Source organism: Arachis hypogaea, chromosome 13, assembly GCF_003086295.3.
Source record: "Arachis hypogaea cultivar Tifrunner chromosome 13, arahy.Tifrunner.gnm2.J5K5, whole genome shotgun sequence".
In the NCBI taxonomy this organism is placed as follows: domain Eukaryota; kingdom Viridiplantae; phylum Streptophyta; class Magnoliopsida; order Fabales; family Fabaceae; genus Arachis; species Arachis hypogaea.
In genome coordinates, this window is record NC_092048.1 from 17,126,582 (window position 1) to 17,151,437 (window position 24,856).

At 30.0% G+C, this 24,856-nt stretch overlaps 1 protein-coding gene across 8 annotated transcripts; it reads right to left on the reverse strand.

Annotated features, from left to right (window-relative positions):
* Positions 1-214: 214 nt before the first annotated feature.
* Positions 215-23,501, reverse strand: LOC112737506 (pentatricopeptide repeat-containing protein At1g73710-like). 8 transcript variants are annotated; one of them, XM_072211330.1, is made up of 9 exons: positions 20,343-23,501; positions 20,090-20,228; positions 19,921-19,994; positions 18,900-19,205; positions 18,676-18,781; positions 18,490-18,602; positions 18,315-18,383; positions 17,986-18,073; positions 344-966 (listed from the first exon to the last, which is right to left on the reverse strand). In XM_072211330.1, the coding sequence occupies exon 1, from the start codon at positions 23,319-23,321 to the stop codon at positions 20,412-20,414; it is 2,910 nt and encodes a 969-aa protein (XP_072067431.1). In that variant the 5' UTR covers positions 23,322-23,501; the 3' UTR covers positions 344-966; positions 17,986-18,073; positions 18,315-18,383; positions 18,490-18,602; positions 18,676-18,781; positions 18,900-19,205; positions 19,921-19,994; positions 20,090-20,228; positions 20,343-20,411. The 8 variants fall into 8 exon arrangements, with proteins under 8 accessions (XP_072067436.1, XP_072067435.1, XP_072067431.1 ...); XM_072211331.1 differs by having other exon boundaries at positions 17,986-18,143; XM_072211335.1 differs by having other exon boundaries at positions 215-966; positions 17,986-18,383; positions 20,090-20,189; positions 20,390-23,462.
* Between the last annotated feature and the right edge of the window lie 1,355 nt (positions 23,502-24,856).

Sequence of the window (24,856 nt, forward strand, 5' to 3'; positions counted from 1 at the left end):
TTACTAATGGCTTCCTTGAGAAATAATATTTGATAAGATGGGGTCTACCGTAATATGTACAAGGGATCACAAGAAATCACATGGTATTGATAGAAATCTTTATAAATACACAAGTGAAACCTAGTTCTTGCTCTTGCAATGTACTGTGTATATCTCTTCCATTAGTTGGTAACATCTCACATGTGTCTTGGGTGCTAATAATGAAATCAATAAATGATGATCAAGATTCAGGACCTTATTTATGGGTTTGTTTATCAAAGTATTTATATAAACTTCACCTTTCAAGGGCAACATAATGTGGAACTTTCAAACTATGGGAAACATGATGCAACATTAGACTTAGTTTGCATAGATGCCTCTTAAGTCCATTTATCTATAGCTTTCAACTTCATAATAATTCATCTCACAGAAATATACTAGTTGGCTGTTACACCTTAACATGTAGGAGGCTATGATCTATTATTGGCCATTGTTTGAGACTCTAAAACAGCATCACGTGATTTCATATGCATGACCCCATCTTTTAACCCCCTTCAACAATCATTTCTCTTGCCTTCAAAAACAACACAACACAACTCCCTGGCAATCTGAAGATCAATACTTGAACACCTTCTTCTTAAGAGAGCTTTCCCTTGCTCTTTCCATTCCCTACATACTACAAGAAAAATGGGGAAAGCCATCATTCTCAGCTAAGCAAGCAATTTCAAAATCTGTACAAGTCCCAAAGGGTTATCTTGCAATGTATGTCGGAGATAATCAAAAGTGATATGTGATTCCTATTTCATATTTGAACCAAGCTTCATTCTAAGAGTTGAGTGAAGTTGAGGAAGAGTTTGGATATGATCATCTCATGGGAGGTGGATATCATCTCATCCCATGGGAGGTCTCAATTCCTTGCAGTGAACATGTATTCCACCAACTCGCATCTCCCTTGAGTTGAGATTGATGAAGAATCTCAAAATGAAACTGATTAACATAGATTAGCATACATGTTATAACAGATTAGTATAGAGAATTAGAATGACAAATTCAAAGAGTCTGTGTTCTATACCCTTTTTTTTTGTGCAACACAAATTGACAATGAATTCAATTACTCATATGTATGACATCTTCAATTCTCGAAGCAAGTAACAGCCTATATATATTGCATGAGAAAAACCAGATTCTAGTGTGAATGAATTTCAAGCATGAGAAAAACCAGATTTGATAAATTTCATATTGTGCTAATGGAGAAAGAAAACTCTATTGTGGAACCAGGAGATCCTTCACCATTTCAACTTCATATCATCAATTATACCATCAAACTTCAATATTCTAGAATAAAAAATAACAGATGACATCATTTCACAACGTAAGTGTCAAGCATACCATCATATCCAATTTTATAGACTCATAGAGACTAATATCCTTCATCACAATTCAATTTTACAAGGCCACATATATTATTACATCTCAATATTGTTGGATAGAAAAAGCCAGATATATCATACATCGCCACAATTTGATTTTGTAGTCATATAGGACAAACATATTACTCTTCCACACATTTCATTTTTCTAGGCTCACAAGAATAATGAACATGATCTCACGATTTTACCATCAAAACAAATCATTGCACAATTATTTTCATCGGACAAAATTTTAATTTGATGTACTAGTAAGTGAACAGAAAAAACATCACAAAAGAATTGAAATGACTCTGCAACTAAGTTGCCATGCTGTAAAAGTCCATCACAAATTGATAATGAATTCAATCACTCAATTACTTTCTGTTTATATATAACATCTTTCAATTCTTGAGCAGCTTATATATGCAAAGTTACTTGTAGTGAAAAAAGCCAGATTTCACGGTTCAATATTCTAATAAATTTCAAAACATGAACAAGAACACATCAGAGAAAGAAAACTCTATTTTGGAGCCAAGAGATCCCTCGCCGCATTTCAACAACATTGGGGCCAAAAGATCTTTCACCATATTTCAACGTCATAAGGTCAATTAAACCATCAAACTTCAATGTTCATGGGTCAAACAAGCCCAATAACATATACCATCAAACTTCATCATATCCGATTTTTTTGGGTCATAGGGACCCTTCATCACAATTTCATTTCGTAGAGCCACACATCATTGTATCCGATTTTATCGGGTCATAGGGACTAAGATCCTTCATCACAATTCAACCTCACAAGGGCACATATATCATCATGTACGAACTAAGATCCTTCGTCACAATCCAATCTCGCAGGGACACATATATCATCATTCCAATTTTATCGGGTCATAGGAACTAAGATCCTTCATCATAGGGTCACATATGTCATTACTTTTCAATATGATTGGACAGAAAAAGCCAACTAAATTACCCTTCCCACATTTCAGTTTTCTAGGATCATAAGCATCATCAACATTATCACACAATTTTTCCATCAACAAATCATTACACAACTTTTTCAAGGGACATCTCTTATTTGATCCACATAGTACTAAAAATCATCGCAAAAGAATTGAAACAACTCTGCAACTAAGTTTGTCATGATGTAAAAGTCAATCCTATATCATTCTGCAACAAATTCATTTCCCAAACGCTCAAACATACATTGTGCAAGGTAGAATTAAAATAAATTCAAAGTCCAGAGTCGCATCCAAATCATAAAAATAACAGAGAAAACAGCCCATGCCTAGAAGTATCAAATGGCAAAACTCAAATGTCCTTAATAACAGAAAAATAGTTGGGGAAATAAAGAAAAACCAACCTTTCCAAAACTAACTCATCCCCAAGATAATAAAAAATAACAGCAATAATCAAAAGCAAACCTTTTTCTTTTTTGGACATGAATATATTCCATAAGAGCAATGATTTGCACACATAATTTTGTAAAACACAAATTGACAATGAATTCATTCACTCAATTATTTTCTGTTTTGTCTAACATTGTCGACAAAATAATTATCTCATCTTTCAACGCTTGAGCAGCTTATGCAAAGCTACTTGCGGTAAAAAAAATCATATTTTACTATTCACTGTTTTGATAAATTTCAAAGCATGAACAAGAAACATCAGAGAAAAAAAAAAAACAGTATTTTGGAGACAAGAGATCCTTCACCACATTTGGAGCCAGAAACCCTTCGCCAAATTTTAAGGTCATAGGGTCAACTTTACTATCAAACTTCAATATTCATGGGTAAAAAAAAAGCCAAATAACATCATTTTGCAACATAAGGGTCAATCATAGGGATTATACTCGGGTTATAGGGACTAAGATCCTTCACCCCAATTCAATTTCATAGGGCCACACATCATTGTATCCGATATTTTCGGGTCGGGTCATAGCGACTAAGATCCTTTGCCACAATCCAATGTCATAGGGCCACGCATCATTATATCTGAGTTTTTCGGGTCATATGGACTATGATCCTTCATCACAATTCAATTTCATAGGACCACGGATTATTGTATCTGATTTTCTTGAGTCATAGGGACTAAGATACTTTGCCACAGTTCAATTTCGTAGGGCCACGCATATCATCTTATCCAATTCTATCACATCATAAGGACTAAAATCCTTCATCAAAATGATTTTATCGGGTCATAAGGACTAAAATCCTTCATCACAATTCGTAGGGCCACATATGTTACGTTTCAATATAATTGGACAGAAAAAGCCAACTATATCACCCTTCCACCCATTTCAGTTTTCTAGGATCATAAGCATCATGGACATTATCACACAATTTTATCATCAACAAATCATTACACAACTTTTCGAGGGACAACATGTTATATGATCCACATAGTAAAAAAAATCATCGCAAAAGAATTGAAAAAATTCTGCAACTAAGTTTGTCATGCTGTAAAAGTCAATCATATATCATTGTGACAAATTCTTTTTCCAAAAGGCTCAAACATACATTATGCAAGGTAGAATTGAAATAGATTCAAATTCCAGAAGAGAGAAAACAGTGCATCCAAGAACTATCAAATGGAAAAACTCAATTGTCCGTAATTCAATCACAGAAAAACCAACTTGTCCAAAACCAATTCATTCCCAAGATAATCAAGAAGTAACAACATAGTAAAAAAGCAAACCCTTTTTCTTTTCTTGCACAAAAAAAGCCATCTTTATAATGGATTCTGACGTTAAGCACCAAAATGCAAAAGATTTTCGGGGGAGGGGAAAGAGAGAAGACCCGGGGGGAAAAAAAGGGGGAATCATCCCCATTACCGAAACGTGCAGATAATAAAGTTTTTCACTCACCATTGTTGATTCATACATTCTTTAAAACCCTAATCAATCAGATTTTGCAAAAGCACCAACAATTTCCCTCGCATTTACCGTAGAAATTTTGTTGAACCGAGCCTCCGAATAGAGCCTTTATCCCATTACTCCATTCCCATTATTCAAAGTTATAGCAGCGAAAGAAAGAACCCAACAATTGGGAAAGAAGAAGAGAAAATAAAGAACAATAGTACCACAGAAAACCAAATTTAAGAGGAACAAGAACCGCTTATTGGAAAATCACAACCAATGTAGGAAGTGCAATTGAGGAGTGAAGTTGAGAAGAGTTTCGCATTCTTATATAGATTGTCAGTGGCGGTGTTTTAGGCTTAGTGCACTGTGTTTAGAAATTTAATAATTACAATTATAATTTTTTAATCCTTTCTAATCCTTTTTTTTTTAGTAGGCCAATGACTAATTGACTTATGCATTTATTTAATTACCGGAAGCTCTTTTTCTTTTTTTTTTCATTTCTTTTGAAGTTATTTACTATCACAATTAATTAATTAATTAGTGTATGTTTTCGTGTAAGGGACAGCATAATAAATAAAATTATATAAAGTTTTTTATTAAAAATTTAAACAAAAAATATATAGTAATTATTATTATAAATATTTTATAACTTAGAAATATTTAAAATAATTAGTATTTTTTAATCCATTTGAGTTAGTTGAACTATTATCTTATTTGTTTGTTTAAATAAGTATTTAGAGTTTGAATTTTATTGTGTGTGTAGTAATTCATTGGCTAGCAGTTGATCCTTAATGAATAGAATATCAATACGTGGTGGATTAGTTTTCGACTTGCGGAGTTAGAAAATCCATAAAAAGAAATAGTATTTGTCTTTAAAGCAAAATAATTTCTCATTGATAGCAATATTGAAATTTACTTAGGACAATTTTATTTATTGGTATTGTATTCATTTTTTAAGTCAAAACAATTATATTTTATTATATAATTTTCAAGTTTTCAAACTTATAGATTTATGTTGTTACAAAAGCTATTAGATTGATTAATATTTTTTTGTAATATTACCAGAACATTACCGTTGAGTATTAGTTAGTGTGAAGAAAAATCAATAACAACTTTTATTATTCAATATATAATTCATTTTCTTGAAAAATAAATTAATATTTCCTAAATTGGTAAATACATTCTCTTTTAATTCTTACAACATTTTATTTGACAATATTTGCCATTAAAAAATAACAAATGACCACATTATCCTACAATATGATGTATAAAGTAATTTTTTATTTAAAAATTAATTATGGTTAGTGAAATAAAATTCAAAATCATTTTTTTATTTTCTTACCCAAATTTGAATTTAGAATTAATTAACAATTATTTTTTTTTTTAATTTCAATAACAAAATAAGATTAGTTAGGTGCAAAATATTAGAATTTAATGATTTAGATTATTTAAATTTTAATTACCAAAAATTAAGTTAAAAATTAATTATAACTTAATAATCAATAATGTATATTAGTATGTAAATAAAAATATCTAATATATTAATTATTTATTTTTTTGACATGAGGGTTGATTTATTCTTAAATTTTTTTTATAAACTTTGTAGTATGTGAAAATAGTAATCTTATTTTTTATTATTATTTAAAAAATTATTCACAATTTTTTAAAATTATATAATTAACTTATGATTATTTTTCTACTAAAAAATATTAATTTATACTATTTGTATATTTTTTTTAATACTAATAAGTAAGAAAATATTTGTACTATTATATTTATTATCCTAGATGATGACTTAAATTACTTATTTTGTATATTAAATAAAATAAATAATATCTTGTATCGTAAATTTATTAAATATTAAGAAAAAAAAATTATGCAATAAATCATATAAATAGTCAATATAAAAAAAATTATTTATCATATATAATAATTTTTTATACATGTAGTGTCATGTATATATTAGAATTATTTGTTTTAATTATGTGAGTGATTATGGTTATTTTTATTTTTTCGTTATATTAGTAAATAATATTTAAAACTAAAAAAAAAAATACTTAAAAATTTTTCTTAATTTCAATAAAAAATTATCTTGTAAATATATCAAACTTTTACATATACTAAATGTTATAATATTTAATTGTATAATATTTGTTATAACATTGACTCAAAAGAAAGCAAGATCAACCTAAGCACATTGTTAGGGTCCTAAATTTAACTTAGGTTTATTACCTTAAGACCCAATGTAGATGAAGTCCACGTATCCCCTCTCAAATCGACTTAGATTGGATCTATGTTGTTAGTTAGGTATGGTCATGGGTACTCAAAAAGAGCATAGCAGACTCCTTTTCCAGCCTTCACTCCCGTTAAAAAAGATGCCTCTATCCCCTCTTTATCTTTGCAAGTCCCTGTTTTATTTTCTCCTCGAAAAATGCAAATTTTTCGAGTATTTATAGATATTCTTTGGACTTTTTGAAAAAACAAAAGACATTATAATAGTGTGTAAGTTAATTTAAATTTTTTTAATAACCATATTTGTTCAATAAATTATGATAACAAATATGCATTGAATATATTTTGAATATAATATATGTTTTATTATTTTGTATAGAATAATATTAGTTTTAATTTTTATATTTTTTATTATTGAGTATTAAAAATAAACAGTATTTATATTATTAGTATTTTTTTACTTTCCTCAACTCTAACTATGATTAGACCTAAAAATTCGTCCACCCCATTAGAAACAAATGTAATCTAATTAGTTTTTTTAGGGTTAAGTATATTTTTGTCCCTAAGGTAGGGGCTGAAAATTTTTTTCGTTCCCAACATTTTTTTTTTGCTTACAAAATCGTCCTTAAGATTTAACTTAATTTTAAAATTGTCTTTTTTACCATAATTTTAATTTTTATTACTAAATTATCACTAATTAAAAAAATAAAATAAAAAAGAAAAAAAAAAAGAAAACGAGTTAAAGGGCTAGGGAAGGGAATCACGGTGGGGGGTTTCAGGGAAGAAGAGGGGGAAGGGAAGGTGGGAAAGAGAAGGGGAAGGAAATCTCCTACCGCTGCTCCTCGTCGTTCGCTCCTCGCCGCTGCTCCTCGTCGTTTGGTCCTCGCCACTGCTCATCGATCTGTGAGGGTGGACGTCGCGCGCTACTCGCCATTTTGCTTCTCCTCCTCGCTTGGTCGCCGGTCGTCGCTGCTCCTCGCCGGTCACCGCTGCTCCTCGTCCTCCTCGCTGGTCACTCGCCACTGTTGTTGTTTTTCTGCTTCTGGTTCTATTATGTTGTTGATTCTAATTCCATTTTGCTTCTGCTTCTATTTCTATTATGTTGTTGATTTCTGATTATGATTCTTTTATATTGTTGTTTTTGGTTGCTTCTGCTTCTGCTTCTGGTTGATCTCTGCTTCTGGTTTATTACATTATTTCATTATACAGATTTGTTGATCTATTATCCATTTTTTTTAATGTTTATTACATTATTTTATTGTTGTTGCTTCTTGTTCTGTTTCTGCTTCTACTTCTGCTTCGGGTTGATTTTGGAGAAGAAGAAGAATGGTATTTTAGTCCGAAGGACGATTTTAAAACTAAGTTAAACCTTAGTGACAATTTTGTAAGCAAAAAAAGGTTGGGGACGAAAAAAATTTTCAACCCCTATCTTAGGAACAAAAATCGTACTTAACCCCTTTTTTATAGTGCTATACATTGACATAATCATAGGAGAATTAACTTTAGCGAGTTAACGATAGTGTTTAGTCACTACAAGAGTATTTTTACACAGAATTAATAATCAATCATGTATGTCTTCTGATGAAAATAATATATTCAACATAGATGTTTGTTAGGTAAAAAATAAAATATTGACAAAGAAAATTCGTTACAATGGGTATATTCATTTGATAAATATTCTTCTATCCAATAATATAAAAAGTAGACTATCCACACTAAATTACTACAGGTCCAACTCTCATCAATAGTAGTAGAATGTCTAAATTGGGACATTTTCGAACTATAGTCCGTCAAACAAATAATCAATGAAATATTCATACATGCATTCTCATTTTGAGTATATTTATACATAAAAAAATTAACATCAAAGAAAAAAAAAGCAAAAAAGAAGAGTTAAAATAGGAAGAGCGATAAACATGATTTTTCTTATAATTTTGTTTGGCCATATATATATAAAAGACCAGAAAACCATTATTATCTAACAAAATTAATTTGTATTTATTACATTAATTTTGAATAAATAAAAAATTATCTTATTTTAGTTTAGTTATTAATTCACATAATTTAAATTTGGCTCAATATCAAGATTCGAAAACCCGATAGGATCAGTCGAACTAGGAACCTTTGACTACACTGATTCAGGTAACAGCAAAAATCATCGCTTCAAAAAACTGTTAAACTGGCAAAACCAAATCTTGGTATTGAGACAAATTCAAATTATATAAATTAAAGACTAAACTAAAATAAGATGATTTCTTACTTATTCAAATTAAATGCAATAAATCCAAATTAATTTTGTTAGATCATCATGGTCTTCTAGTCTACTATAGGTAGATGATCACACAAAATTATAAGAATCATCATTTTTATCGCTCTTAGCTTGTTATTTCAACTCTTCTTTTCTTTCTTTCTTTTTTCTTTATGTATAATTTCTTTTATGTATAAATATACTCAAAATGAGAAGGCACGGATGAATGTTTCATTGATTGTTTGTTTAACAAATACTATAATCCGAAAATATCTCAATCTAGATATTCTAACACTATCGATGAAAGTTAAATCTGAAGTAATTCAAGGTGGTCAATGTATTTTTTATAGTATTGGATAGAAAAATATTTGTTAAAATGAATATACCTATTATAATGAAATTTTTTTCTCAATTGTTAGATTTTTATGTCAATTTTGTGAATTCTTTGAAGGTACAAGACAATAAAATAGGTTGACTTTAATATCATTAGAAGTTAAATTTAATTGTTCAAATAAGCACCACTAATTATGTTAATAAAGTAATTTTGTATTAATAATGGAATTTACATTTTAATTTTCTCGAGTAAATTTATTTTAAAATGTAGGAATTAGACTCAATTACGCTAAAATTTTAAAGGTAAGATAGAATTTCACAACAAAATTAACCTTCGTTAAGGAAATAAATTTATTTATGACTTTTTCCTAATTATAAATAATAATAAGACTTAGAAAAAAATTAATATCATCATTCTTATTAACTAAATTATAATATTAGGTAGTTGATAGTTTTATAAGCGAAAATTATTAAGTAATAATGTAAAAATTAACAACGAACAAGCAATAAAGATTCATAAAATTTATATTATATATTACTAATTTTATAATTAAAATAAGTCACATATTATATTATCATCTATTCTATTTATTATCTATTCTATTATATAAAAATCAAGTTTCTATGCACTTAATGATGGAGCTAATGTGACATACTTCTAAGAGTGTTTAGTAATTTATTTCTTTTAACTCATTAAATACAATTTATTACGATAAATTAACTATATCAACTAATTGATTTAGTCACCAAAAAAAAAAAAACTAATTGATTTGATTAGATATTTAAATATTATATAATTTATTATAATTTATATCAATTTGATTTAGTAATATTTTTTAATTTATTTCTTTTAATGTTCTCTTAGTATTATTTATTTATTTTTAATTTATTAAACCAAATTCATAATACTAATTATCTGTATTAATTAATCAATTTGATTAAATTATTGATCATTAAAATAATAAATCTATGAATAAAATAAACAACTGAGATATTTTTTTATTAATAATTAAATCAAATCAAATCATATATATTGAACTAAATTCAAATAATGTGAATTAAGGGTTAAACTAAAATAAGATATTTTTTTACTTATTCAAATTGAATGCAATAAATACAAATTAATTTTTTTTAAATAATCATGGCCTTCTAGTCTTCTATATATAGATAGCCACACAAAATTATAAAAATAATTATTTTTATCGTTTTTCCTATTTCAACTCTTCTTTTCTTTTATTTTTTTTATGTATAAATGTACTCAAAATTAGAAAATATGGATGTTGGATGAGTGTTTCATTAATTGTTTGGTTGATGAATACTATAGCCCGAAAATGTCTCAATTTAAGAATTTTACTGCTACCGATGAAAGTTGAACCTGTAGTAATTCAGGGTGACCATGATAATTTTTATAGTATTGGATAAAAGAATATTTGTTAAAATGAATATATCAATTGTAATTAATTTTTTTTGCCAATCTATTATCTTTTGCCTAACAAATAATATCCATGTTAAATATATTATTTTCATCAGAAAGCCACACATAATTGATTGATAATTCTATGTATAAAAATACTTCTGTGGTAACTAAACACAGTATTATTAATTTGCTAAAGTTAATTCTCCTATGATTATACCAATGTATAGTATTATTAGATAAAAACTTATTAGATTACATTTCTAATGAGGTGAGTGAGCTTTTATGCCTAATCACGGTTAGAATTAAGGAAGGTTAAAAAATGCTAACAATACGAATATTTTTTATTTTTAATACCCAATAATAAATATATAAATTAAAACTAATATTGTTCGTACAAAATAATAAAACGTATATTATACTCAAAACATATTTAATCTGTATTAACTATCATTGTTTATTGGTTACGTTATGACAAATCTGGTTATTAAAAAAATTAAAATTAACTTAAATATACACAATATTATTCCATGCGTTTTATTTTTATTTTATCATCATAAGTCATATATATTATAAAAGAACCTCATCTTTTTACCAACTATTCTTCCATTCATTAGTTTTTACAAAGAAAAAGATGGATGGTTTTGTTATTTTTAGTTTTTTGACGTGTATGGACGACGCATAATAATATTGTGTTTGGCAAGAATATATGAAATTTTGAAAGGTTTAAATATGAGTTTGGTCATTGACGTATTCGTAGATGAATTACAGAATAGATAAAAAGATGATTAATAAAAAAATAAGTAGTTAAAACTTTTTCAATATTAACAGCCTTAGTACATTACTAGCGGTTCAACAGGCACCACGCTTTTCTATTGTTTTTAAGAAATTAATTTTATTTTTTTGTTAATATATTATTTATTTTTCAAATTTATTTGATAAATATTTTTTTATTTTAATATTAATGTGATCTTATTTATATCATATTTTGTTGAAATTAAAATTACTATAAAAAATCTTTAAAATATTAAATTATGAAAGCACACAATAAAAATGTAATATAAAATTGTCCTAGTTTAAAGTTCTAGATAATATACGAGGTAAAATATTCAATAGAGTAGATTTTTATTTTCAATTATGCTTAAATATATAAAGAGTATTTTTAAAATGATAATGCTTCTATTGTGTTTTCTTAAAAGTTTTGAATATCGTCTATTAATTTATAATATTTTTAATTTAATTTTTTCAGCCACTTTTTATTGAGTTAAAATTATTTTATATTTTTATTTTTAAAATTATAAATTTAATATCAATAATTAAAAATAAATTATAAAAAATAAAATATCTTAAATTATTTAATATATGTAAAAAATATAAAATAATTAAATTTAAATTGAAAAAATAAGAAAAAATTATATTATTATTATGTATGATAAAATTAAGATAAAAATTTACTAACATTGTCTACAAATTAGTTATTCATATATTAAATTTATTTATTTTTTCAATCTTATTTAATTTAAAATAAATTCAAAAATTTATATTTAAAACACTTTTTATCTTTATGAATAATTCTAATAGATAAAAAAATATCTCTTTAATCTTATATTAAACATCTTTAATTATTTTTAATTTTATTATTATTTTAAAATTATTAATTTTTATTTAGATTATATCCATTTTTTTTATCATTCTTTTTACATGTATAATAACTATTATTGTCTCATCGTCACTTTGCCTTGTTTTATTTTCTTTCCTTGTTTTCTTCTTTTATTAACCCCAACTGAAATCAATTACCAGTTTACCACCATACCATTATGATATCTCTCATTTTTGTTCATCACTTTGATCCATAACTATCTATTGTGTTAACTTTTAAGTTGTTAAAAATTTGCTAAAAAAATTATTTTCTTATTTGATTTAGATATCTAGATGTATAACTATTATATAGATATTTATTTTTCATACTTTATCATTTTAAGAAAATATTTAAGATATCAAGCATTCAAAAATTTTGTATAGAATAAATAAATAAAAATAAAAAATCTATAAGTTATTTAATTTTTTTAATATATAGAATAATTAAATTTAAATTAATTTAAGTATAATACTAAAATCATTAAGTTGTTATTATGTGTAACAATGAAAATAAAAATTTATAAAAATTTATAAATTTATTTATTTCTCAATTTTATTTAATCTAAAGTAGATATAAAATTATATTTAAATCACTCTTTTCTTTCGCATCATTTTAATGGCTAAAAAACTTTTATTTCTAATAATTTTATATTCAACATTTTAAATTATCTTTAGTTTTATTATTCTTTTAGAATTTTTAGTTTTTATTTTTATTATTCTTTTTTCTTACCATTATCTATCTACATATTTATCGTTGGTTCACCGCTACTCTTATATTAGCTTGTTCTCTCTTCTTCTCCTTCTACATTTTCTTCAATCGCAATTAGTTATGACCATATATTAATTCATAATTATTACACTCAAAAGTAAATACTAATTTAAAAATAAAGTAAAAAAAAAAAAAGGGTCCTGTAACAATTGTGTGAATCATTTATACTCCTATAAATATAACGAGAGAGTAAACTTAACTTTTACTGTTATGAGTATTTTTTTTTATTATTTAATGCACACAAAGTCATATATTTTTATTTATGATAAAAGTTAAAAATTAAAGTTAAATGATATTATTAATTTTTTTGTTTAACAAAATTAAAATAAAGTACAAAAATTAAAATTAAAATTAAAAAAAATAAATAATTCTAAAAAAGGATAATGTCAAATTTTATGTCGTTATGTATGAGAATGATGATTTATTTTATTATGTTTATTTTTATACCAAATAATAAAAAAATTAAATTTTATGTTTGTTTTTTTGTTACTTATTTTACTTATTTATAGTTGTTTTAATTAGACTTTATACTTATTGAGTCATATTTTTTCCTAACAAAAAAATAGTTATGAAGTCATTTTTATGTTTTTATAAGAGGACATTCATTATATCATAATTTTAATAATTAATGTAAATTTTAAAAAATTGAATAAATTTATATTTATTTTGATTACATTCAAGAGTGAATGACATGTATTCTTATAGTCGAGAAATAGACTTAACTTTTTCTATAATAAGTAAGTTTTTCAATAATTTAATTTATAAAAAAATCTCATTTTTATTTATCCTACAAATTAAAAATTAAAATTAATATTCATAGTTTTGATTAACAGAATTAAAATAAAATATAAAAATAAATCTTGAATAAAAATAAAAATGCAAAATTTTAAATCTCAAAATATAAAATAGTTAAGAGATAAAAAAATTACTTAAATATAATTTTTTTAAGCCACTCCATGAACTTAGATAAATATATATTACATGCAAAATGAATCATGATATATTGACACAAAAATTATTGTGTGTAAATTTTTAAAAAAATAATAAACCTCTCTCATTAATAACAATATTGGAACTTAAATTTGAACGCTAATTGATATTATATATTGTGTAGATACTTAGAGTATATTAAAAGAGTATGCTAATAATTTAAAGAAACAAATTATTTTGTGTAAATTTATTTTTAAGAAAAATTATCCTTGTTAGAACTATTTTACTTTTATTCCTTAAAACCATATTCTAATAAAAAAATCTGTAACAATAATTTACATCTAATAGGAATATCTTAATGAGGTTACCGTAAATAAAATAGGTAGAAATTATTTTATTCAACCTAATTGACGAAAGAATTTTTTTTAATAATAAATCTCTCTTTAAGAGTAATATTGGAACTTAAATTTAGACACCAATTATCATTATATATTGTATAAGTATCAAGAGTATATTAAACTAAAATAGTATGATAATAATTTAAAAAGAAAAAGAGGAATGCTGGACCAGCAACTTTTGTGATTTGTAGCCATCAAATAGCCATCAATGATGGTTTTAATGGTGTGAGATTTCATCCAATGGCTTACTTTTCTTTGCTAGTTATATACTGGCTAAAATTTAACAAAGTTGCTGCCCCTAGACTTTTCCAAAGAAAAATTATTCGTTCTACGTTTAATTAAAAAAAATTACTTTGTTTAAACTATTGTGCAATTGGAGCCATTTTTATAATCTTAAGATTGAGGGTGAGCAATTTTTTAAATTTCTTTGAAAGTGGAAAGTGAAGTAGTTACATCATTTAGAAAGTGAATACGTGACTGAGTCTGGAATTTTAAATTATAAAAACGATAGTAGAATAGAAAAAGAATTGGATACTAAACCTTCCATATTTCCATTATATATCGTTATAGATTGGTACAGCTCATTATATATATATTGGTATAGATTTTATTAAAAAGTACTCCTTTATACGTAATTTTTTTATTAAATATACACAAAAAAATTTACTTTAATAGACATACGTAATTAAAATTTAAGTACTATAATAAGTAAATTTAAGTACTATAATAAAAATTAGTGTTTCTTTTTTTTAGTAGTACTCTTAACATAAGTAATTTTAATATTATTTCTTTTATACACATGTTAAGTTTTATTTTATCTGAAATAAAATGAATCAGATTTAAATTCTATCATGGGGTAAAGTCAATTTTTTTTATTAAAAAAATAAAAAGAATTGATAGTGAACACCAGTTTGATTTTAATTACTTTTATAATTGAAAGTGGAGAAGTTACGTAACTCTCTCGTGAGTTAACGAAAAATTTACAAAACTGAATATTAATTTATAAAAATAAGGATAAAATAAAAAAATAGATTTGGATACCAAAACTCTGACCTTAAAGGAGATCAACAACAAAAAGAGAGGGAGATTAAGGAAAAAATTTCTCAGCTTTGGAGACAAGAAGAGAAATATTGGGGACAAAGGTCCAGGCTTAAATGGCTGAGATGGGGAGATAAGAATACAGCTTTTTTTCATGCTACAACCATTCAGAGAAGGGATAGAAATAGAGTTGAAAGGTTGAAGAACAGTTCTAGGGAATGGATTCATGGAGAAACAAATATTTTAAATCTAATCAAAAATCACTTTAGGGAACTGTTCACCACGGTGGGGAAAAGAAATTTTGAAAAGTGCATTAAAGGAATACCCAGAAAGGTTACAGATGAGATGAATGAAGAACTAAACAAGGAGATAAATATGCAAGAAGTTAAGGAGGCCGTGTTTAGCATGGGGAGTTTAAAGGCTCCGGGACTAGATGGTTTAAATGGTCTATTTTATCAGAAATATTGGCACATTATTCAGGAGGATGTTTTAGCAGTGGTGCAGAATTTTTTTGATGATGGGACTATTCCAAAAGATATTAATGAAACCATAGTGGTTCTCATACCTAAGGTGGATAATCCGGAAAATTTGAATCGTCTTAGACCGATAAGTTGTTGCAATTTTATTTATAAGATAATATCTAGAATTTTAGTAATCAGGTTGAAAAGGATTTTGGACATTATTGTGTCTCCAATTCAAAGTGCTTTTGTGGGAGGGAGAATGATACAGGATAATATCGTTATTGTTCAGGAAGCGTTTCATAAAATTGGAAAGAAAGGAAGAGAGGGGATGGAAGATTTAGCAATAAAATTGGATATGAATAAGGCATATGATAGGCTTGAATGGGACTTTTTGGAAGAGGTATTAAAGGCCTTTGGATTTTGTCAAAAATGGGTGAAGATGATGATGAGTTGTGTTACAGGAGCTAACTATAGGTTTAAGGTGAATGGTAAACTAACAAAAAAAAATCAAACCAGTAAACTAACAAAAAAAATCAAACCACAGAGGGGATTAAGGCAAGGGGATCCGCTTTCACCCTATTTGTTCATTATTGCGGCTGAAGTTTTTACTATCTTGATGAATAGAGCAGAGAGAGAAGGAGATATTACTGGTATGAAATTAGCTCCAAATGCTCCAAATTTAACCCATCTTTTGTTTGCTGATGATTGTATCATTTTCTCGAAAGCTAGAGAGGAGGATATATATCAACTTATTCAAATCTTAAATGTTTACACGGAAGCCTCCGGTCAAAGAATAAATTTGGATAAATCCGGAATAATATTTGGGAATCATGTTTCTATAAATACAAGAGTACAGATTGAAGAAATTCTTGGAATATCTACTTGGGATAATCCAGGAAAATATTTGGGCCTGCCTGCGAAATGGGGAAGATCTAAGATGAAAGCGCTAGAATGGATAGAGGATAAAGTTAATAAAAAAATTGAGGGATGGAAAGAGAAACTCCTTAATCAAGCTGGGAAAGAAATCCTAATTAAAGCAGTGATTCAGGCTATACCTTCATACGTCATGAATGTGGTGAAGCTGCCAAAGAGTTTTTGCAAGAAATTAGAAGGCAAAATAGCAAAATTTTGGTGGGCTGGATCAGGGAAGGAGAGAGGAACACATTGGATAAGTTGGAAAAGAATGACTAAAAGTAAGAAGGATGGAGGGTTGGGATTTAGAAATTTAGAGAATCAAAATATAGCATATTTGGCTAAGCAGGCATGGAGACTTGTAAAGAATCCTGAGGTAATATGGGCAAAAATTTTAAAAGAAATGTATTTTCCGGATGGAAATTTTTGGGAGGCAAAGGCAAAAAATGGAGACTCTTGGGTTTGGAGAAGTTTAGTGGAAGGGAAAGACTTTATTAGAAGGAATGGAAGATGGAGCATTGGAGATGGAAGTAATATTGATATATGGAAAGACAATTGGATTATCGAAGGTGGGAGTATAAAGAATTACTGGGATAATAGGATATCAATGGTTAAAGACTTATTGGTGGAAGGGGGAGGATGGAATGAAGAGTTATTACGACAGGTGTTTCCTCCTAATATAAAAGATAAGATCCTAAGCACACCTATAAGTCTCATCAATAAGGAAGACTGTTTCTTCTGGCCACATAGATTAGATGGAAATTATACTATAAAATCAGGATACTACATTGCCAAATATGAAGAGAGAGTTGGTGAGGATAATTGGGCATCCTCCAGTGATAATTTCAAGGAAGTATGGAGTGAGATATGGAAGATGCAAATACCGAATAAAATAAAAATCTTCTTATGGAAGGCCTCGCACAATATTATTGCAGTTAATTATAATCTTTGGAAAAGAAAAATTACTAACAGTCCAATATGCAGGATATGCAGGAATGGTGAAGAATCAGTGGAGCATGCTATCCTATTATGTCCATGGACAAGACCTACTTGGTTTGGAGCACAGATTCAGGCAATACCGACGGATAATTCAATTCGAACATTTGCTCAATGGTTGCTGGAAACAATCAATAGAATAAAACAGGAAGGCAAAAAATGCAGGAACAACGGATAGGAAGTTTAGGATTCATGTGCTGGGCTATTTGGAAACAAAGGAATAATCATATTTTTCAAGGAGAAGAAATCAGTCCAAACAGAACAATTCAAGCAGCAAAGACAATGCAAACTGAATTTTTATCAGCAATCGAACAGGCAAAAATGAAGCACAAAGGAGCAGAAAATAGAAGGATGAGAAATATTACCTGGAGGGCTCCACCAAGGGATTGGTTGAAAATCAATGTGGATGCAAGCTTCAGAAAATCTAACAGGAAGGGAGCAATTGCAACGGTCCTTAGAGATTGGCAAGGAAAATTTATCACAGGATCAGCAACAGAAATCAGGGCTTTCTCCAGTCTTGAAGCTGAAGCATTAGCACTCAGGGAAGCATTGATAATGGCAAAAAATTTGCAGTTGGGAAAAGTTTTAATAGAGTCAGATAATTTACAATTAATACAATCAATAAAGTCAAATTCTCAGATAGGTGAAATACTAGCTTATTTAAAGGACATAGCACATCTTTTGAAAGATTTACCGGATGTCGGGATAACCTGGACTCCAAGGGAGGGAAATCATTTAGCGCATCTCATAGCAACACAAAGAGCTACAGGTATACTTTCAAGCAATTGGTCAGTGAGATTACCAGCGACAATTGAAACCCAATTGAGAAGAGAAGCAGAAAAAGTTAGAAGAATTGGAAGAAGGCCTACACATCACGAAGGTGCAATCGAGCAAAAGGGAGACCAGATGTTAACGGTACCCAATCAGGTGGTCATTGAAGCCCGGGAAGGAACCGGAGGGGAGCAACGGACAGAGGAGCAACCTGCGTTTGAACCAGAAGACAGTCTTAAACGGGTATAAAATCAAAAATGACAAAAATACGGCAAGAAGTTTACATCAGAATTGAGCAATTTAGTAGAGAGGAACTCCCAGTGAGAATTTGTGGGTTCTTTCACCCTTTGCAACAGAGCTTCCATCAGAGGCGCTGCCAGTGGAGGAGACCTGAGCAAACCGGCACAACCATACCATGCATCGAATTCAGATCTCAAAAAAAAAAAAAAAAAAAAAAAAGAGAAGAAGAAGGAAAAAGAATGAAAGAAGATGTTGAAGAGAAGAAGACCGGTCTGAAAAGGAAGCCATAGGTGCATAGTTTTCAACTCCTTTTTCATTCAACTTCCACAAGAATTAAGACATTAAGTTACTAGCATAGTGTAACTGTCTTTGTAAAAAAGGGGATCTGGGTTTGGGATGGGTGGGTTGTAGGGTTTGGGTAGGGTTGAAGGGCTTAGCCCAAGACCAAAAAAAAAAAAAAAAAAGCTGAGAAAGCTTCATGACTTCATCCCATTCAGGCTTCAGCTATACAATTATCATCCAAATTCAATAGACGCAAAGAATTAAATCCTTGAACAATGGAGGATGACATAGGCTGAAAAAAAAAATAGAAGGCTTAAAAATTGTGTGTACTTCATACAAATGACAAAAAAGAAAAAAAAAAAACAGAGCAATATAAGATTAAACATTAAAGTAAAAACCAAATTACCCTTATTATTTCCATAAAAAAATTAAAATCAATACACTTCAACATCAATTATGTATCAACTATAAAATAAATAAATTGCATAGCAGATCCAAGGGAGTAAGCTTGATAATAGAATCTACATTCAATACATCATCCACATTCTCAAATATAACTATAATTGCTATCGCAGTATTTCTGTTGAGATTGTCATAATTAACTGTTCCCCAGATGGGAAACATGATTATTAGCTTGCCTTAATAATAATAACTGTTCACCAGATGAGAAACATGATTATTAGCTTGCCTTAATAACAATAACAATAACAATAATGATAATAATAATAATAATAAACTTACACCCCACTACATGTAAAACGACAAACCGTTGAGGAGATGAGCAATAAAGGCAGATAAAATGCTAAAGAAAGAAGAATGTATCAAAAATGCTATTCCCTCCTTTAATGGGCTTCCATTCTGAGACTATGATTTAGAGAAATCTTGCAGTGTAATCGAAATGGTTCAATTTCTAATGTTTTATTCAACTGCTCTCCATAGTTCAGAAATGGGTACTCATGAGAGGATATCTAAGTGTACAGCCGTTAAGATATTTAACAAGAATATACCAGTACTCTGCTTATATTGTTTCCGATAAGATGTAGCTCTTAATAGTTGTCAATGATTGTCTAAGCAATTCAACCTGCCCAGTTAAACAGGAAACATTTAGTGGCTCCTAACTAACATGATTGGAATTTAAGCAGCAGATATAAGTTGGGGAAAGATATAGAAAGGAACCTGCTCCCAATCTACACCAGTGTTATTTAAAACTAGAATACAGATGCTTTCCAGTTTCCGATTTATATGGTGACATTAAGTTGTTAGATAAGCTGAGAACCTGCAAAGCAGGTAACTGTTCAAAAATTTTGCCAACATCCTGCAAAAACATAAATAAAAAAGATATTGAATAATAATTGCTGTCAATCAATATATTTCGCTATACAAAATAAGCAAAAAGAAATTTATATATGATCACTTATATTGTACATACATAAATTTGTCTCCCCTAATATACAACCACCTGTGGATTTAACAGACCTCAAAGAAGCTTTCATCAAAATCAATCACAATCACTTCCATTTTCACTTTCAATTTTGCTCTCAACTTCATTATTTTCTTCCAAGTTGAATGTGATTTTCATCTCTTGGCTAACTAACTCAGCTAGGTCCTTTCTATTGCAAACTTTGTAACCATCTATAATAGCCTTGAACAAAGACTTGCATGGCTTGATCTCTCCGCCTCTTAGTTGGGTAAATATCCGTTTCACGCCTTCAACCATGCCAGCTTTTCCATAACAACCTACCATATTAATCTGAGTCACAATGTCCGGCTCCAAATGCTTATCCTGCATTTTCATGTATGTGTTCAAGGCCTTGTTGATTTCTCCAGCCGAACCGTATGCATAGATTGCTACATTATATGCAAAGGAGTCAAGATCAACCTCGGATTCTATGAATGTCTGAACGGATTTAAGCGCCAAATCGTGCATACCAACTAAAGAATACAAAGCAGTGATCGCAGCTTGTCGCGCATAAGGCTTCCCCTCCTTCAGAGATGACTCCAACTGCACAACTGCTTCAATTGGAAACCCTCCCTTCTTTAATACAGTGAACAACACTTTAAAAGTTCCATCATTTGGCAAAAGCTTCTTAGATATCATATCATGTATTAGTTCACCACACTCATAAAGCTGTCCATGAGTGGCATAACATACCAGTACCTTATTATATGAAACACAATCCCTCAGTAAACCTAAAAGCCTCATCTCCTCCGCGATCTCAATGGCCTCGTCGATCCTTCCCACATCTTTATAAAGAAACATCATTGTCACGTATGAAATCCCGTCTGCCCAGCCCATTTCTCTCAAATTCTCGAAAGCCATCTTGGCTTCGGATACCAATCCGAGATCTGCAAAGAGACTGATCATACTATTGCACGCAACTAAATCAAGACCACCTTCCAAGTTCTGCATCCGTTCATAAATGGCTTTTACTCCTTCCAAGTTCCCAACCTTACAATAAGACTTTAGCAAGGATGTCAACACAACTAAATTGGCAGATAATCCGCATTCTTCCATAATGTTGAAATACCTAAGTGCCTCCTCAAGACTACCGTATTCTGCAAATCCGTTTATTAAAGATCCATACACAACCTCATTTGGTTTTACTCCGGCTCGTAGCATTTCCTGGTACACACTGACAGCATCAGAAAGCTGACTGAGACGAGCATAGCATGCAATAACAGCAGAAAAAGTCTGACAATGCGGCTTAAATGCCATCCCTTGCATTTCAACCATGAGATCTCTTGCCTGATCGACTAAATCAGCACCGGATAACATCTGAATGAGAGAATTATAAGTGCAACCATCAGGCCAAGTTCCATGATTCTTCATTCCCCTGAAGAGAGAAACAGCTTTGTCGTAAAGTTTTCCTTTGCCATACGCTTTGATCAAGACATTGTATTCTATGACATCCCTTCTCTGTCCTGGCACACCTCTTTCCCAATAAAACACATTCTCGGCTTCAAGCCAATGTCCCTTTTCAGCAAAAGCATCCATAATTGCAGCACATATACTTGATGATGGTACACCGTTCATTAGAAATTTCTGAAGCATATCATTTGCTTTGTCAAGGGCTCCTTCATTAACATACATCTTGATGATACTAGGAAGAGAGTGCTCATTGACAGAAACAGAAGATTTCTCCATTTCATCAATCAGAGTTTCCACAGCTTGAACCATATTCTTTGAACATAGCGCACCAAGAAGAGCTCTGTGAGTTACATCATCCGGAAAGAGCCCAACATCTCTAATCCTTCTATAACAACAAAGAGCAGCATCAGTATTCCCCGAATTAGCATACAAGGACAGAAGGATATTGTAAGTTTTCGTATCAGGGGATATACCCTTTTCTTCCATTTTATTAAGCAGAGATTCAGCTTCCAACAAATTACCATGACTTCCACAGATAAAGATCATAGTATTAAAAGTGATTGTATCCATTGCCACTCCGGATTTTAACATATCAGCAAAGACTTCGGCAGCATCCTTTAGCCGTCCAGCCTTGCCATACAAATCTATCAAGGTATTGAAAGTTGAAGTCAACTGGGGTTTCTGGGGACCAATCTCCTTGTTTGATGAATTCAAAATGTTTCTCCCACCCGTCTTAAACAGCTCGGTTGAAAGGAAATGCTTGAAACTAATAGGCATCGATCTAGAACCATTCGTAGCAGTAACTGATAGAGAATCCAAATCAAGATCATCTAACACAACCCTACCATCACACCAATCCTTGTAAAACCTATCTGCCCTAACAAACTCTCCCGCATCCTTCAACACCTTAACAATCGTACTCATTGTAACCTCATCAGGAAAAAAACCCCTCAACCTCATATGCTTAATCCACAGAAGTGCTTCTCTAACAAGACCTGCTTTCCCATACACATCAACAAGCATGCTATAAGTGTTATTAGTAGGCGAAACCCCGTTTTTTGCCATTTCGATCCAGAGAAGCCTCAATTGGTCCCATCTCTGAGCCTTACCAAGAACTCTAAGCACAACATTATAGTGAATCACATTGGGAACATACCCTCTCTGTGACTTAAACCACTCAAAAACCTTAACAACACGCTCCCACCTACCCTGTTCCCTAAGTATAACAGTTATCTCTTTAGGACTAGGATTCTGAGAGAAAGAATCAAGGGTCGCTTCAACATCAACAGAATACTCTAAAGATTTCAAAATTGAAGGTAAATTACCGCCATACGCCTTCTTCTTCTTGCTCTTCCGATCCTTTAGGGATGAAGATAGAGTCTTTGAATGACAATGAATGCGAGGAAAGTGCGATTTTGTAATATGGGTTGGCAAATGGCCCGAATAGTGAGGTTTTGTGAGAACCTTGACAACAAAGTTTGAAGAAATTGAAGAAGATGAAGAAGGAGGACTTACAAAAAATATGTCTGAACATGACATGTTATGCTTTCTTTCAAGTAATAAAGATGGCCGTCTTCGTGAGGGTTTAAGGTGGGAAAACGGCCACAGAAGCAAGATTTTTCGGTGGGGAAGTTCGCCTGCGGGAACTTCATAGTAGAGAACGGTTACATAATTTCATGTATTCAACAACTAAAACTCCATTTTAGTCCTGAGATTCACGTGATTACTCATTTTAGTCTTCAAGATTTAAAATTAACTATACTGGTCCTCGAGATTTAGATCCGGGCACATCAATGTAGTCCCTCAGTCCTTTCCGGTGATGACTTAGCAAAAGGAGCGCCATGGTGGCACCCTCTCTACCACGCTGGACCCTGCAACGGCTAGCTGAGGTGGCGAGGGTTGTATTTATACCCAATTTAGTCTCTAAAACCCTAATTTTCTCTCATTTATTTGAATTACGATCTTCTTCAACTTCCGTCTTCCCTCCTCTTATCTTCTTATTCTTCTTTGTCTTCTTCTTCTTATTGTTGCTCTTCTTGTTAAATCTTTGTTATTTGTCGCTATTAGTTGCAGCACCATGGTGGGTGGTGGAAGCACCGTAGCTGAAAACTCGAATCATTCTCCTTCAAGCGATAACTGGGCCAAGTCACAAAGCTGGAACAGAAGTGCGAGGGTGTCGGAATGGTGTGGGTGTGGTTATCGTCCAATTCTGGATGGTCCGGAACAGAATCAAATTCAAACAAGCCATTTTTTGGATATCCCAATTATAATGTAAGTTAAATATATGATATTTTATTAATTTGTTCTTGCCTACTTCATTTCATTATCTTTTATTGGTTCATTTCAGACAAGGAAAAAGACTTGATGTGGTATGTTTGTTTGGGCTGACATTGTTTAAGAGGAAAGTGCTGGAATAGCAGATTCTGATAGAGTCAATGGTAGAATGAAGATGAACCTAGCATGGAGGGTTGGGAGGTTGAAAAATAATGTAAGAAGTCAGAAATTCATGACCAATTTGTTGATGGTAGCTGTGTTTATGATGGTAGTGTTTTCTGTTAGTGATGTGTGACAAATTTTGAAGAAAAAATTATGGAAGGATTCATGTGTAATATAATGTAATGGAATATGTATTGTGTAAAAATATTTGAATGGAATGAATAAAGAGTAATTTGTGGTATTCTTGTGACTTACACATGATTCAACAAAACTGAGTTATATTTAAATAGGATTACAATAAGCAAGTTAAACAGCAAACTGGATTTATATTAAATTAGTTATCAGAGTTGAACAAAAAAGATGCATAACCAAGCATCATAAGTATTAACATCAAAAGATCCACTGTGATATCAAAATAACCAGGACTGATCTTAGTAGTCATTGTCTAAATTTTAACAAAACATTAAAGGTCTAATGCCACATACTAATTTTCATAACCTCCCTAAACACATCTAACTAATTTTTTCAAGTCTTTTTTCTTGGTGCTTTGAAACCGGGAGTAGACACAAACTTCATTAAACTTGCCATCCTTGATGTTGTTTCTAAGCTAGCACCCTGCAATGGATTAACTGTGACAG

Coding starts and splice junctions, on each gene's coding strand:
- LOC112737506 (XM_072211335.1), bottom strand. CDS start 23,321: ATGTCATGTTCAGACATATTTTTTGTAAGTCCTCCTTCTTCATCTTCT.